The sequence below is a fragment of the Pteropus alecto genome, unplaced genomic scaffold (genome assembly GCF_000325575.1).
Source record: "Pteropus alecto unplaced genomic scaffold, ASM32557v1 scaffold164, whole genome shotgun sequence".
NCBI classification, from domain to species: domain Eukaryota; kingdom Metazoa; phylum Chordata; class Mammalia; order Chiroptera; family Pteropodidae; genus Pteropus; species Pteropus alecto.
The window spans coordinates 24644752-24662377 of record NW_006439568.1 but is presented as its reverse complement, the minus strand read 5'-3'; the positions used below and the strand labels follow the sequence as shown (position 1 = coordinate 24662377).

Genomic DNA, 17626 nt, shown 5'->3' with positions numbered 1-17626 from the left:
TTACTCAACATTTTTGCTCCACTCATGTTTTATTGATTGGATGAAACCTGACTAGGACAGAAATGGTTATACAGGGAGTGAGTCTCTCCTTTGACCCAATGGTTTACAGAGGAATGGCCATTTGAATTGAACCTTGAAGGAAAATGCCCAGGCATTGCATGAGAGAGTGAACAGTTCAGATGGAGGCAGCAGCATGTATCAAGGCTCCATGTGATAAAGGGAAAGGCATCGTTTGAGGATGGTAAGAAGTCAATGTGGGTGGGGTGTATTTGTGTTTATGTAAAGAGAGTGGTAGAGGATAAGAAAATAAATTAATCAGGGCCAGATTACAAAAGATTTTATGAACCATACTTAGATTTGAAACTTACTTTCTAGCTGTAGAAAGATCTCTACATTACATAGGTGGGAAATACTATTGCTAGCCTTATTTTGGTCCTCCTTAAAGAAGAGTGAATTAACATTTTATAAAATGTATTTCTCAGATAAGTCTATGAGATGATAAAAGTGTTACATGAAAAAGGGGTTCTACAGTCAGTTAAGGTTGGGAAATGCTTAGTAAACACGTTTCTTAAATATATTACTTGTCAGAGCCTACCATAGGCTAATGGGCTTCTCAAAATGGTGCAGTAGTGCCCAGTGTTTTGTGACTTTATTTAACCATGGAAACGTCTCTCCCATGTAGTTTCTTAGGCCTAGTATTCTGTGGAACACACGTTGAAAACATGGTTCTCTTGTTTCTCCTTCAATATTTAGCTGATGCTTTGCTTTTAAAATTATTTTCCTCATGTTGAGAAAGAAACCAATCACCAGTTTTTCCAGAGTTTTAATCAATCAAGTGTCTTTATTTTGTTTCCCTTCCAATAAAATGGGCTGTTTAGTTTGTTCAGGCTGTTATTAAAAAAAAATATCATAGACTGGGTAGCTTATAAACAACAAATATTTATTTCTCACAGTTCTAAATTCTGGGAAATCCCAGATCTCGGTGTTGGCAGATTTGGTGTTTGTTGGGAGCCTGATTTCTTAAATTGCTGTCTTTTCACAGTAATCTCACATGGTGGAAGGGGCGAGGGATCTCCCTGGAGCCTTTTTTATAAGGGTACCAATCCTACTCAAGAGGGCTCTGTCCTCATGACCTAATCACTTCCCAAAGGCTCCACCTCCTAATACTGTCACCATGGTGGTTAGGATTCCAACATATGATTTGAGAAGGGGTGCACACACATTCAGTCCCTAGCATGTGCTATGAGCTTTATGTTAGTTCTGTTCTAACAGGAGGATGTTGGGGCTCTGAGGTTAATGAGAGAGTGACATAGTTTAACAGAGTTAATAATAGAAATTTAGGATATTTTGAGTGAGAAGACAGTGTTCTGGGTTAGATGATATTTAAATACATTTCAGTTCAGTTAGTCAGAATTGTATCCCACTGGGGCTTAAACTGAGAACAATATTCAGTTGGTAATATAGACAGAGCATTTCATTGATTAAGGTTACCATCTTCATTTCCTAAATGATTTTATGTTCTATATCTTATTTATATTTATCATCTTTATTAAATAAATTATTCATTTTAACACTATTGTTGTTCTAAGTTAAGTTTTTGTTTTTGCTTAATACACAAACAAATCTTTCTTTTAAAAATTATAGAGATTAGAGAAGAAAATAAGGAAGAAAAGCCAAAAGTAAGATGAAACTGGTATAAGCTAGCAGTAATTGTAACATACAGAAGAATGAAGTCAAAATGGAAAAAAAGACCAAATATATTTTGTGATGTTTACTTTAAGTTAAAAATATATAATAATAAAAACTAACATTTATGCTATATTTTATAGATGACAAAATATTAAATATAAAAATTTTAGCTATTTTTAATTCTCTTATATTTATTTCATAGGCAGTTATCTTCTTGTACTTTTGAATCTCCTTTACATTACTGTGTTTTAGAGAAAAAGAAGGTATATCTGATCTGTGCTTGTAATAGGCTCCTTACTGGGATCTATCGGTGAAGATAAGATATTAAACACATTGGTTAAATTTCGTTCACAGAATCTGTCATCAATGTGGAATAGAATTCAAGAATTTGACTTTTTCCTGTCTCTCTTATGCTATTTCAACTAAACCACAGAAATTGAAAATGACATTTAGTCCTACCTTTTCTCTCTTGTTCAGGTTTTTTTTCACTTGTGAGAGTTGGAAATATTTGAATGTTTTCCTTTTGTGAAATTGTGATGTAAATGAATCCTTTTGCTTTTGTGTCATTAATGACAGTATAAACATCTGAGATTAATTTACTCTTTATTGTTAACGACAGTGTAAAAGTCTGAGATGAATTTACTCTTAAGGTGCTAGATCTAAAAACATTAACAGTCAACTGTAATTTTTTGAGAGTTATTTTCAAACTGATTTTTAAATCAAATAAACCTTTCTAATAAACAGAATAAGTGCTCTTTTAACTGTACTAATAAAGACGTAAAAAAAAAAAAACCCTCATAGAAACAAGATTATAACTTCGAAAGCTCACAAGTCTTACAACCATTCCCACCTCCAGACCCTTTCTTTAGGAAATATTACAAGTGTTGGAAATAATTTTACTTTAGTCAATGTATTATATGCCCATGTGAAAACCTGCATATTCTCAGTAGGGATACATAATTGTCCTCTTGTTGGTTATTTAACATATAAGCTGACACCCACTTTCAAGGGTTGATTTGAGCTTTGCAAATTTCGAAATGCTCAGAAACAGAATTAAAAATAGCTAAAATTTTTATAACGTGTATGGTACTTTTGATAAACAACTAGTCAGAAGTGACTAGCATTAAGGGAGTTTGATTGATATGTGATAATCAGGTGGGAAATTTCAAGCTTATTTTGTTTAAATATTGCACTTATGTAAACAGGAAATATTCAACTGACTTCAGTTATGTCACTTTATATAAGATATACAGAAATTTAATTAAATTTGAAAAATTTATTTAAACTTATGTTTTTATGTGTTCATTTATATTTAGGTATACTATAGGGTAAGCACAGTATTCATCAAGCTTTGTTTCCATACATCTCATAAGCTAGGTTTATGGAAGCATGAGTTTTGAATGAAAAAGATACCAGGATTTTCTCCTTAAAGATAAATCGAAGACTTTAAGATTCTTATTTTGATATTTTAGAATTTTTATTGGGATATAATTCATATACCATACAATTTACCCCTTTAACACTCAGTTTGGTGGTTTTTTGTATATCCACAGAGTTGTGCAACTACCATCACTATCTAATTTTAGAACATTTTCATCATCCCCAAAAGAAACCCTATACCTATTAGCATTCATTCCTCTTTGCTGCTTCTCCCTTCCCCCACTAGCTCTAGGCAAGTTAAAATTTACTTTTTGCCTCTATGGATTTGCTTATTCTGGACTTTTTATATAAAGAGAATCTTATGACATGTGATCCTCTGTGACTGATTTCTTTCACTTATGATAATATTTTCACAGTTCATTCATGTTGTATCATATACAAGAACATCATTTCTTTATTGCTGATTAATATTCCATTGTATGGGTATACCACATTTTTGTTTATCCATTCATTAGTTGATGGACATTAGGATTGTTTTCACCTTTTGACTGTTATGAATAATGTTGCTATGAACATTTGTGTGTAATATTGTGTATGAACATATATTTTCATTTCTCTTGAGTATATACCTAGGAGTAGAGTTGCTGGGTCATATGGTAACTACATATTTAACTTTTAAAGGACCTGTCAGATTGTTTTGCAAAGTGACTACAACATTTTACATTTCCATTAATAATGTACAGGGGTTCAAATTTTTCCATAACCTTGCCAGTACTTAGTTTTTATCTGTCTTTTTGATGGTAGCCATCATAGTGGGTGTAAAGTGACATTTCATTGCAGTGTTAATTGCATTTCCTTTACCGCAGTTGATGTTCAGCATCTTTTCATGTGGTTATTATCAGTTGTTTATCTTGTTTGGAGAAAGCCTATTCAAATTCTTTACTCATTTTTTAATTGGGTTGCCTTTTTATTATTAAGTTTTAAATTTTTTATATATTTTAGATACAGGTACCTCATTAGGTATGTGATTTGCAAATATTTTCTCCCATTCTGTGGATTGCCTTTTCACTTTTTGATAGTGTCTCTTGAAATACAAAAGTTTATAGTTTTGATGATTCAATTTATCTATTTTTTCTTTCGTTGCATATGATTTTGGTGTTATATCTAGGAAGGAATTTCTTTATGCAAGTTTGTGAAATTGTATGCTTTAACTCTTACACTTAGGTCTGTGATTCATTTTGAGCTGGTTTTTGTAGGTTTTATAATATAAGGGTGCACCTTTATTTTTTTTTTTGCATGTGGATATCAGGTTGGCCCCAGCACCATTTGTTGAAAATATTTTTTTATTCCAATTGTATTGGCACCCTTGTTGAACCGAATTAACCATTCTTATAAAGGTTCATTTCTGTAGTTAATTTTATTCTATTGATCGGTATGTCTATCCTTATACCAGTATCACACTCTATTGATTACTATAGATTTGTAGTATGTTTTGAAATTTGGATGTATGAGTCTACCACTTTGTTTTTGATTGATTTTGGGATGTTAAACCAAAGTTGCATTTCTGGGATAAATCTCCTTTTGTCATGGTGTACAATACTTTTCATATGTTTTATGTTGCTGGTGTCAGTTTGCTAATATTTTGTTAATGATTTTTTGTATTTATATTAATAAGAGATATTGGTCTGTAGTTTTCTTGCAATGTCTTTTGTCTGGTTTTGGTGTTAGTAATAGTGGCCTTGTAGAATGAGTTGGGAAGTATTCCTACCTCCTATATTTTTTGGAAGAGTTTATAAAGAATTGGTATTAATCTTTAAATATACTTATTTTGATTTTTTTATGGCTTCCTTTATAGTTTACCTTTTGCTATTGTTAAATTGCAGGTGGGACTTGTAAATGGGGGCAGGAAGGTAGTGTTTATACTGATCATTCCCTATAAGACAATTATAGGGAAGGTACAGGACTACAAATAAAACTGTGGAATCTTCATTCTACTTACTTCTACTAAACAGTGCTAGATACTCCACCACTGGAAGACATGCTTAATTACAGAAGCAAATTATAAGGCTTTTATATCTTGAATTCAGAACCACAGTTGGAAGATTCCTTTCAGTGCCATTTTCCTTATTGAAGCCGTGGGTACATGCCCTGCTCACTGTCACTTTAAGAATTCTTACCTGTAGCATATTAGTACAAATTTGTTTAGAAAAATTATTTAAAGAGCCTATTAAGAAGTATTATACTGACCTCCATTGAGTAAGAGAGTCTGAGAACAAGGAGAGTTTGTTGAGTCTCAGACATCACGTAAGGTAATATGAATAATAAATATTTAGGTTGTCTTCCTACATGTTTCAAAGTACTTCTGGTCATTAGTCACTCAATCAACTCAGTGGGAAAAATTAGCACTGAGGAAATAAAAACAACAAACAATGTTTACTAAATAATTACTACATGCCACACACTTTTAAATCCTTTACATATACTCTTTTATTCCTCATATTAATCTTATGAGGTCAATACTAATATTATTCTCCACTTTACAGCTGTGGAAACTTAGAAACAGAGTGGTAATCTAAATTGCTTAGTGTCATGCAGACAGAGAATGGGAGAGCCAGGATTTGACCTAGGTTACGTAACTCCATAGCCTGCCCTGAACCAGCATTCAGGGTAGATTAGGCATATTCCAGAGTAGAGATTCAGATTCAGGGTTTCTGTATTATACATTTTGAGTTTATAAGTCATTTGTGTCTCCCTCGATGAAGAATAACATGTCCAGTAAACATTTAAGAAATATTCATAAAAGGTGTACTCAAATGGTAGTACTTGAGATTAGACAGTCTCTACAGGGATAATGTAACAGACATCCATAAAATAAAGTTTTAGCATTTATCAGGTGCTTACTATGTTCTAGTTTAAGTGATTTGCTTGTATAAATTAATTGAATCTGTGAAATAACTGTGAAATAGGTGTTATTATCACCTCAATTTATAGATGGAGCCACTGAAGCAAAGATGTATAACTTGACCAAGGTTAATTAGCAATAAGTGGCGGAGCCCAGATTTGAACCCAGACAGTTTTGCTCCTGAGCCTATTCTTAATCATTTGGCTATGCAATTTCTCTAAGTCAGTAAATAGTCACCTGATGTGTCACAACAATACAGTCACACCAAGAAAGCAATTATGATAAGGGATCATTGTGTTTATGCACATGGAGGTTGGAGTCACTTCTTTAGGAGAGAAATGCATTGTGGCTGAAAGGAGGAGAAAGGTTTTTAAATATGAGACAATCTGAAATAAATATGGAGATATGAAAAGAAAAAATAATTTAAAAAGGGAAGCTATTAATTTGTGCTTTGACAGAAGATGGGAATAGACCGACAGGATACCAGTGTGCACTCAGAAGCTGTGCCTGCTTGGTTATGAAGGAGTTGTGATCTGGGAAGCTTTGGAGTTGCACTACAAGGGTAAAAAGGGACAGCAATTTTAGAAAATGAATTTGATAAACTTGATTAACACAGAGGTTGAATCAATAGTAGATTAACATAAACTTCGATTATAAGCATTTCAAGTAATGTAAGAAGCATCTTGAAATTAGCAGGAAAAATTTAACAAATCAGGATAATATTTCTCCTTTATTGCCAAAATTATGATAGTGTTCTTTTTCTTAACACAGAGCAATCGGGGTCCTGGATGTATTCAGCACTTTCCTTCATAGGAGCACAAACATTTTTCATTGTCCCATAGTTTTCCTGCAAAGCGTTCTACCACCAATTCCAGGCTGCATATTCTGACCTCTTTGTTTGGGTGGGAAGAGAGTAGCCCCAGAGCCTGTCAGTGACCAGAGAGCTGAGTGTACCTGGGCTAGTTTTCTTCCAGTTGTATAGGTCTTCCGGTCCGTAGCCCTGATGGACTTCAGAGTTCTCTTTGTCTCCTGGAACCCATGTGTTCACCTCTTAGTCCTGAAGATACTCTTAATGTTCTTCCAGGTTTGAGGCAATTTGCAACTTTAAAGGATCATCCAAATTATCAAAATAAATTTCATGTAATGTTTTCAATGAGGTGATTATTAAGTTGAAGTTTCTGTTATTTTTACCAAAAAGAAAACTTATGTTCATATCACAATCAAATAAAATAATATTTCCCACTCGTTCTACTTCTCATATGTGAACAAAGTTCAGTGAAAGTCAAATGTCAGATACAGATGCTTAAAATATACTTGTGGTTCATTTCTGCTTTCAAGGTAACCTGGTGGCTTATTTTCTCAAGTCCTCACACAGGTGTTCAGGAATACCAGGATGGTGTGCCAAAGATCCCAACAGCCTGTATTACAGTAGAAGATGCAGAATTGATGTCAAGGATGGTTTCTCGTGGGAGCAGAATTATCATTCAGCTGAAGATGGGGGCACAGAACTACCCAGATGCTAATTCCTTCAACACTGTAGCAGAGATCGTTGGTAGCAAGTATCCAGATCAGGTGAGTGAAGGAGGCAATAAGATGTCTGGGAATTGGGAGTTGTGGTCAAGAGAGTTGGGTCTGCAGGGATGGTCCTTGTAGACTCATTAACAGCAGACACTTTCAAAAGTTTGCTACATTGAAAAGTTTTACTACACAGACTGAAGAAAGGCAGGACTAATTGAGAGGTCGAATGGGGTCCATTGTGTGGAAATTCAACCTCTGAATAGCTGAGAGCAATATTTGTACATATATGTTGTATGCATTCCATTTGGTGCCAGCTCGGCATTTGAGATCATACCAATAACTAATAGTTATTGTGCTTTTTTGTATGAACTATCTTATTTGATCCTTTCAAAGCTCAGTGAAATAGGATCTATTTTCTTCATTTTATAGGTGAGAAAACTAATGTAGAGGGAAATTCACTTGCCTAAGGTCCACACAACCTGTAAGTGACTGAGAAAGGACTCAAAGCTGAGACCTTACGAATATTAAACTAAGCTTTAAACCACAGTTTATGTACAATTTCCAGAGGTTTTTTTTTTTTTTTTAATCAAAGTTTGAAAATCAAATAATCCTAGAGGCATGTCCAGACTATATACTGGCTGAAGGTCAAATAACTTTGGCAAGTTACTTATTCTCTGAGTCTTAGAGCATGAGTCATTGGGGGCCTTTGTCTGAGGCATTCAGGGGGATCATGGTCTGTGGCTAAAGCATTAAAGCAGAGGAGTTCTCAGGGCTGCAGAGGCCAGAGGGCTGAGCCAGTGCTGGATCAGACAGCTTCTGAGGGCCACTGGCATCTTCTGGCTGGGAATACATGGGCCTACTCCTCAGCCCAGCCTGATTTTTAAAAAATAATTAGCTTTATTGAGATATAATCTACATAATGTAAATTTACCAAATTTGATGAGTTTTGAAAAATCTATACAGTAATGTAACCACTACCACAATCACGTAAAATTTTCCACTGCCGTGTACATTCCCTTGTACCCCTTTGCAATCCCTTTCCTCCTTGACTCCCCTGCCTCTTTCACATCCAGATCTGCTTTCTGGAACTATAGTTTTTCTTCTCTAGAATTTCTATAAGTGGAATCATAGAATGTGTAATCTTTCGTGTCTGACTTCTTTCACTCAGTATAATGCTTTTGAGATTCATCCATGTCGTGTCAGTTGTCCATTCCTTAATGCTGAGTAGTATTTCAGTGTATAGATAGACCACAGTTTGTCTATTCAGCAGTTGTTGGCCATTAGGGTGATTTCTAGTGTTTGACTGTTATGAATAAAACTGTGAATATTCTTGTGCAAGTCTTTCTGTGGATATGTTTTCATTTCTCTTTGGATAAATGCTTAGAAGTAGGATTGCTGGCCAGCCAGAATTTTAAAATACTCTGATTGCTGTGAAGATGCTTTGATCTCCATATTCTATGGCGGTAGTAGGGAGATTCCAGAGAGGTCCCAGGGTTGAGGATTAAACTTTCACTCCTACCATAGTGTTGCATAGCCTTCCACAAGTTGGGCATAAATACTTTGTTACCAAGATGTAAAAAAGTAGATTAACAAAAGTTCTCTCACAAAGAAGTCACAGTATTACTTCCACAGAAGGAATATAGAGGAGGGCAGTACAGTGAAGTCCATGTGGCTGTATTTTGGAAAGACTTCTGTTTTATAGCCTGCCTGGATCCCCAGAGCTAGGTCCAGACAGTGAAGGGAAGTGGCAAGCATGGGTTTGTTCCCTATTCCGGGTATAAGGTGACTTAAAGAACCTGAATATGCACACTCCATCCTTGATCAATGCCATCTCCCATGAAGCCTCCTCTGGTAACACTCCCCTCATTCTAGCCCTTTATGCCATTATTATGGTGTCATCTCCCACCAGAAAATACTTTGAATAGACTCTTTTTATTTCTGTCCTTTATTTTTTTTTCTCACTAATTCCTGTCCTAGGCCTTGACATGCAATAGCTTCTCAACACATATTTTGTTTCAGTAAAATGAAGAGAGGAAGTAAAGGAGAAAATGGTTGGAGGATTTTCTTTATGTCCATTCTCTTTAAATCTAGAAGTTTTCCTGCCCATTTAGAATACTAATTGTCCATTGGCATATTAGACATCACCCCTAAATGCATGTCCAAAGCTGAACACCTCCACTCCTTCATACTTTAGTTGGTGATCTCTGTTAAAGGAACAATCTGTACCAATCAGCACAGTTAGAAAACTTCATATGTTTTTCATTCTCTCCTTTTTATCACTGTCCTACAGCCAAGTACTACATCCTATTTAGTCTTTCAGCATATTTAACAACAACAACAAAAAATCCGTTACTGCCATTATTATCCTAATTCAGGCCCTTGCTATTTCCCTCTTAATTTTTTTTCTTCTGAGCTTTCCCCTACTTCTATATTTTTACAATGCAGCTCAGAGTTATCTTGTAAAACACAGTTCTCCACATAGTGTTTTTCTGCTGTCAGGCCCTCTCTCCTATTCCCTATAGGATGAAGGTTATGATAAAGATAAATGCCAGGATGAGTGATCAGAGAGGTGAGCAAAATAGGAAAGATACTAAGAGGAAGGAGAGTTTGGGAGGGTTAAATGGGAGGCAGTTATAGTTCAGAGGAAATGATATAGTACTATTCATAAATAAGCAAGAAATGAGAGTGAAGAAAGAGGGAAAGGAAACGTATAATAGAGAATCAAAACCCAGCTAAGAACCTGTCTTTCATTGGCCAATGAGGGAGTTCAACTCACCTAAATTCTGGTAAACTTTTCTAAAATCATTCAATTTTATTTTTAATTATCGGTAGTGTTGACAGTGACATAAATATTGGTCTTGATAGTTCAGGTTGACTAACTTTACTACCTTGCTCCATACTGTACTAAAGGATAGTGCTAAATAACACTGAGCAAATTAATTGCAATGAAAATTATCTCTAGAAAATAAGAGGTTATACTGAAGTTCTCATTATTCTGCTTGCAAGGTGAACATCCTGGGTGACTTGAAGGTGGGCTAACACACAGTGGCTGATTGATACTATTACAGCTTTAACACCCAGCACGACCCATTATAGCTCATTATTCATGCACAACACCTTAATGAAAGGAAAGCAATTAGCACATAAAGAATCCTTTTAATTTGGCCTAAGAATCATAAACAAGGTGTGGTGAATATCAGCTCTGGAAAGTGTATATATGATTGATGAAGCATTAACACAGTTTAAAACCCTATTGCATAATCATACCATAAGCCTGGACTGAATTAACCACATACTTTAAAAAATGCCAATAATACAAAAACTTTACTGGGTTTCAATATGTGAAAATGGCAGAGTAGGAGTATTATACACATAAATCCTACTTTCTTCCTAAAGAACCCACAGTGTCATGTTTTGGCTCCTCCAAGCCCCAATTTCTCCACTTTGACCTCTTCAGAAACTGCTTCTCTGTGATTTGGGCACGTTCTGGAGGGTTCAGTGGACTCTGAACAATTTGAGGGAGTGCATTTCCTTGGGGGAAAGCAGTCCTCTGAGAGCTCTGACATTAGGCCTCAACTCCTTGCTCTCAGCTTCCCCGCTGGGAAACCATTGTATCTTTGAGGCCCATCCGCAGTTGAGAATGAGTCTGAGAGAGTGAAGAGAGCTTTTTGACTCTGAGTTTATAGTCCCTGGTGCTAAAATGGCAATATTATTTCTACTCCCCTCATTAAAGAGTTCATTTGAATTGGAAAATTCGTAGGAAACTTGTTGCTACCCACGAATAAATTTTATTTTTTATCAAATCAATAGAGGTGTGCCTAAGACTTAAATAGTCTTAGACAGAGGCAGAGACAGAGAGCTAGGGGTCTTAGCAATCCAATCCCAATTCCCTGACCTTCAGGTGAGGAAACTGAATCCATCAGTGACTTGTCCCAGGGATCAATAAATACGTGAGAGGAATGCACCTGGAATGTGACTCCAGATTCCCTGACTCTCATTTCTTTCTACCCCAAAGATATTCCATTATGCATGGGCATACCTTAGCTTGATATAGGCAGTGTAATGACTTGGTAGGAATGGCACTGGATATAGGCAGTGCCATTCCTACCAAGTCATTACATAGGAGAAATCGTGTCTTACTTTCATGCTTTTCCTCCTGGCATCTCTTTCTTAGGCACAAAGAGCCCTCATAAATAGTCTCTTGTCTCGGAGTTTCTTTAGAACTCTCAGAGGATTATCACCTGGGAAACCCACCTGTGCTTGATCCATTTCTTCTATGCATCCTCCTTCCATCAAGTCTTTCTTGGACCTCATCCTTTTTTAGCAGCTTGTCACTTTGGAAAAGGATCTGATGGATGAAGCACTTCTGTGATATTAATGACTCTTTATGATGCCATTCCCTTGTGCCCCTGTTCATACCCTTTCACTCTCACCAATCATGGAATTAGATGCTTCTGGTTTAGCAGAGGAACACCAACAAAGCCAAAATAGATGTATTATCAATTATATCATTTAAAAAACTCCAAAACTTGTAATTTTGAAATAATTTTAGAATCACAAGAAATTTCAAAAATAGTGCCGAATGTTTGAGTGTACCCTTTGACTGGCTTCCCCAGTGATGACATCTCATACAACCACAGTACATTAACCTAACGAGGAAACTGGTGAGACAGTACTCCTGAGAACGAGTTGCTTCTTGTGAATCAGGGGCTGCCTTGTGGGCATCCTCTGTGTAGCGCCCAGTGTAAGGGGGAAGGACCCTGTCCTGATAGTAGCCCGAATAGCCCTTTCCCAGGCTTAGTTTATGATGTTTCCAGGGTATCTCACTCAAACGAGCAAACAAACACAGAAGGAGGGTTGTTCTCAAATTAACCTGACAAGAGGGCAAATTACCTAAAATGTGTGGTGGAAGCTCTCTCATGATAGCAAATTCCCCAATGTTGACTCTTGGTGCTAGCCCATTGCTTTTGCTCCTCATTATGAGAATTGCTTAATAAATGCGATATTATGAGAATTGCTTAATAAATGCGATATTTTAAAAATGTTAACATATTCAGGAAATCTTATGATGGATTTGTGTGGAAAAGAAAAATGTTTTAGACTTTTTTCTTTGGTTTGATAATATCAAAATCCATTTTGATAAAGCCCTGATAAGTGAAATTATTTTTTTATACATGCCTTTTTCCTACAGAAGTTATTTTCATGGATTCGAAAAACAATTTCAGTTTCATATGCCAGTATTATTTCAAATGTAATGCAGCACTTATACAGGCTAGTGGGAAACACTGAAATGAAAACTTTAGTTTTTTTTTTTAACTGAACAATTTATTTTTCTGTTTTATCTTATTGTGGAGCAGGGTTTCTCAACATCATCACTGTTGATATTTGGACTAAATAATTTTTTGTTGTGGAGATCTGCCCTGTGTATTGTAGAATATTTAGTAGCATCTTCACCCATTACCTATAACCATGACCATCAAAAATGACTCCAAACATTGCAAATGTCTGGGACAAAGTCACTCTAGATTGCGAATCACTGGTGTGGAGTAGTAGAAAGAATACTGGGTGGATTTTTCCATACCTTGCTTCTGATTTTATTTCTGTCACGAATAAGCTGAGTGGCTTCTGGCCACTTAATCTTTCAACTATAGGATGGGGGACTTTGTCTGGAAAAGATGAAGGTCATTTCCAGCCCTAAAATTCTATTATTAAAAAAAAATACTGGAGATTATCATCACACTGGTTGTATACACTATATAATATTAGATGGTAATAAGACACAATGGGAGCCCTTTCATTATTTCAGAGATTAGAGGTATTGGTAGATGTTTTTGTTTTTTATATTCTTCGTTCAAATACAGTTAGGAGCTCTTCTATTGGAAAAGTTAAATAAACTGCCTCTTCTTTTGTATGTGCCACTTCTTAGTCTTCAATGTATTCATGTGCACTGGGAATTTATAAGCAGCAGTTTTGCAGTATTCCACAAACCTTTTGAGAATGTAGGATAGAGGCATAAGATCCATTGGGTAGCTTGTGTTTTGTTGGTTTTTACATCCATTTACATATTCATTTTTATATTCATTTTTTCAACTATTCATTTATTCAACACATTTATTGAGTATCTGGTTTGTGTCAGGCACAAGGGTTATAGCAATAGCCTTGGGTGGGCAGTATAGCACTGCACTTAGTAAGAAACATAGCCTACAGAATTCAAATCCCACCTCTTATATTTTGCTGGTAGGTTATTTTGCCTCTCTGACCCTCAATAAATATTAGCCTTCTCTGGAGAGGAAGAGCTTATGCAAGAGCAAGGAGCTGAGATAGAGGAGGGACACAGCAGGAAGGACGAACTATAGAAGGCGTGGCAGGCTGTGTGAAGTTCTGGGGCTTTGTCTGGTTGGCACTAGAGAGTCACTGAAGGATTTTCACAGTAGATTTGCAGATGAGTTCACTCTGGCCACTGTATACATTTGAAGGGACAAAGACTGAAATCCAGTTAGGAGATAGGACTTGAACTAAGATGGTTGAAACAGGTAGAAAAGAGAAGGATTCGAGAAATATTTATGAAATATTTAGGAAAAATTGGCAAGAGTTGATAAAGTTGGGATATAGAGAGAAAAAGAAGGAAAAGTACACTTTGGTTAAGTAGGAAAAGTCATTCATTAATTCTACAGGACAACATAGAGCTTCTACTTTATGTTGTTTATATCAAATTGCCCTCACAACACTTGCGGTGTCATAGTAGAGATGGGAAAGTAAAAAAGTAACAGCAAAAGAAGATGGTAAATGATACAACATAGCAACTATACGGTATGACAGGGGCTCATTTCAGGGGAATTATCTTGGTCAAGGAGGTCAAGGAATGCTTTCTGGAGCGATCCAGCTTATTCCTCCAGCATGAGTAGTTAAAACATGAGTAGCTAGCCATGCTAAAGCTTATGGGGATGGAGTCGGGATGGGAAATAATCCAAGCAGATGGAGAAGTATATATGAAAGCCCAAAGAGTAGTAGTATTCTTTTTTTAAGGAATGCGATGTGACCTCCTATAATTTCCAAGTCCGTTTTTTTAAAAAAATAAATTATTGAAATACTCAGCAGTCCCTTCGGAAACAGCTTTAATGTTGATGCTGTCAAGACCCTTGTTGAAGGAATGAACAAAACCTGATTGACCTGGCGAGCAAACCCATTCCGTACATAATTGGTTAGAGGCTTTGTAGCAAATGCAGCTTTGCCTTTCATCTAAATATGTAGTCTGTTGATTTGCAAAACCTTCTTAATGGGTACAGCAAGTTATTCTGCCTGGGTGGGAGGCTTTTTACTAACTTAAGCAGCTGTTTAAAGTTTCATAAGCAAAGTAATTATTAAATCTTTCATGAACATGTTGGTTGGAACATTCATTCACATCTTAACCTTGAGTTGCAAAGTTTTGAGGGGTGAGGTTAAAGAGTTTTAAGCTGGCAAATTTTATTCTTTTTTTCTTTCTTATTATAAACTTTTTATGGCTTAGAACCAGCCAATCTAAATCATGAAAGGAAAAATACATGTGTGGCAAGTATGAGACATTTCGTTGTTTATTTTTCAAATTTCTCAAATGTGCTCATGGCTGGGCATGCCTCTGGGCTCATAAAGACAGCAAATGGAAATAGTTCAGGCCAGACAGGCTGTTTTAGATAGATAGCCACCCAGGTAGGCAAGGCAAACCTTAGAGAGTACTCTTTCCTATATTCAATAAATCATCTTAGTGTGCCAGAATGGGACTTGCAAAGTAGGAGGATGCCATCTTTCATAGATTTGAACACCTTTCCCTTATTAATAAGGAGCCATTTAATACTAATCATAAAATGAGTAATAATCTACACTTATGGAGTACTTATTATGTGACAGACAGTATTCTATATGCTTGTCATGCATTTTCTCCTTTAATCTTCACTATGACCTTGTCAAATAAGCAATGCTGTTATCCCCATGTTCTGGATGAAGAAACTAAGGCTTGGAGAGATCACAAAGTTCACAGAGCTTCAGTGTGGCAGATCTAAGAGTTAAACTCAATTTTTATGTTAATTAATTGTTTAATTAATTAACAATTAAGTATCCTGTGATTCTTAGTCCCTTTCTGTTCTAGTTTGTGAAATGTTGCTACTTAGTTTCCTGTTTTACCCTAAATGAAAAGAAAACCAGGACAACTATCAGCATCATAATCAACAGCTTATTGAATACCTACTATGTGTAGAACTCTGTTATAAGCTTGGGAAATATTCTGCGGCAAAGAAGAAAGATGATAAAGGGGTCCTGGCATGGTGGCTGAGTAAAGTAGGCAGTGAATTCTGGAACTCGGGCTATACAGCACTGATGTAGGGCCTGCAGTGCTGTATGCTGGCTGGCCTAGTACTAACGTGCTGTACTTTACAGTCTACAGTGTACTCTCACCTATTTTATCCCATTTAATCCTGACAGCAGGGCCGATTATTACATTTTCTACTTTAAAGATGAAGAAGCTGAGATTCAGAGTAAATGACTAAAGTCAGACATACTTCTAGCAAGTGGGAGATAAGATTCAAAATTTGATACCTCTTTAACTTGCTGTAGTCACTGCCCAGAGCCCTGCAGTTTAATACAGCATCAAATAAATGCTTTAGGAATGCCATAAAAACACAACCTAAAAATGAAAATGTTTAAGTAAAATATTATAATATAATGCAGTTATGGTGGTTGTAAAATATGTCCACAAATTCTTTTAATAGATGAGGCTGGATTCTCTTCCTCTACATGTTGGTTGTACTTAGTTATTTACTTCTAATGAATAGAATGTGGCAGAAATGATGATATACGATGTCTGAGATTAGAACATAAAAAGCAATGGGGCTTCCTCCTTGTTCTTTCTCTTGGGTCACTCACTCTGGTTGAAGCCAGCTACCATGTTGTGGAGAGGTCTGTTATCAACCAGCACAAATTAGCCAGCAAGTGGAACCAACAGCTCCAGTCAAGTCTTCAGATGACTGCAACCCTAGCCAACATCTTGACCCTGAGCCAGAACCACCTGGCTAAGCCACTCCCAAATTCTTGACCCACAAAAATTATGAGAGAATAAATATGTATTATTTTGAGCCACAAACTTTTGGGGTGAACTAATACAGCAATCAAGTAATACAAGATACATAGTAAGGAGTACCTGTGTCTGGACTGTCAGGACAACTGGCTACCGAATGATGGGAAAGATGAGTAGGAATTTAATACATGGGCAAAGAATGTATTAGGGGATGTTCTGGGCAAATAGAAAAGTGTGCAAAAAAGTACAAAACTGTGCTGCAGCAAGGCCACATTTTAGAAACTACAAATAAAGGACAAGACAAAAACCTCACAACTCAGAAATCATGGCATTTGGAGTATGAGAATCTCACTAAGAACCGGCTACTTTATGTGATAATGTAGCAACTAATGTTCCTAAGAGTGACTTAAGTCTGAAAGACATTAAGTTCCATATGGACTATTTAAGAAGATAGGAAGGCAATTAAAACATTAAAATATTTAGTTCAAAAATTAAAACAAAAATAGTACTGTATAAGTCTTTATTGAAAGGGAAGTCCAGGCTATCCAAATAGCCGCCTCCCTATGTGGTTAGTTCACTAAACTGTCTGGGTTTGTGTTTTGAAAACCTGAAGCTTAAATGTAGGGCCAAGAAATAGCTAATGAAGAACACCTGGATTTTCTCCAGGATTTCACTCTCCCAGTTGTGCTGCAACAATCAGGTAGAAATTAACATTTTATAACCAATTATGTGTTTTGCTTGGCATCATGCTAACCAACTGAAATTTTTAAAAAGAGAATTGCCCAAATTGACTTGTTATTCTATGCCATATCTCATTCATTGACTATTTATTGAGTGCTACCCCTGCGTTACCCACTGTGGCAGGCCCATAAACTAAACCTTCATATTTGTGTTGCAAAAATCTCTTTGCATCCCAGTTCCAGCTCCACAGTTTACTAGAGTTAATGGTGGCTCCTGGTAGAAAGATTCCATTTATTATTTAAGTTTGGTTTTAATATAAAATTAATTCTTATTCATTTGAAAAATTAAAAAAAAATGAAAAGAATTTTTACGAAGAAACACATTAACTCAAGACAATTGCTATTCACATC

The 17626-nt window shown here is 36.0% G+C and overlaps 1 protein-coding gene across 3 annotated transcripts in view; it reads left to right on the top strand.

The window, feature by feature from the left end:
- Positions 1-17626, top strand: part of CPQ (carboxypeptidase Q) — a 344157-nt gene that overhangs the window by 109750 nt on the left and 216781 nt on the right. For all 3 annotated transcript variants that reach the window (XM_025050147.1, XM_025050148.1, XM_025050149.1), the window contains one exon: positions 7336-7543. In XM_025050147.1, the coding sequence (XP_024905915.1) occupies positions 7336-7543 (208 nt within the window). The remainder of the gene's footprint in view (positions 1-7335; positions 7544-17626) is intronic.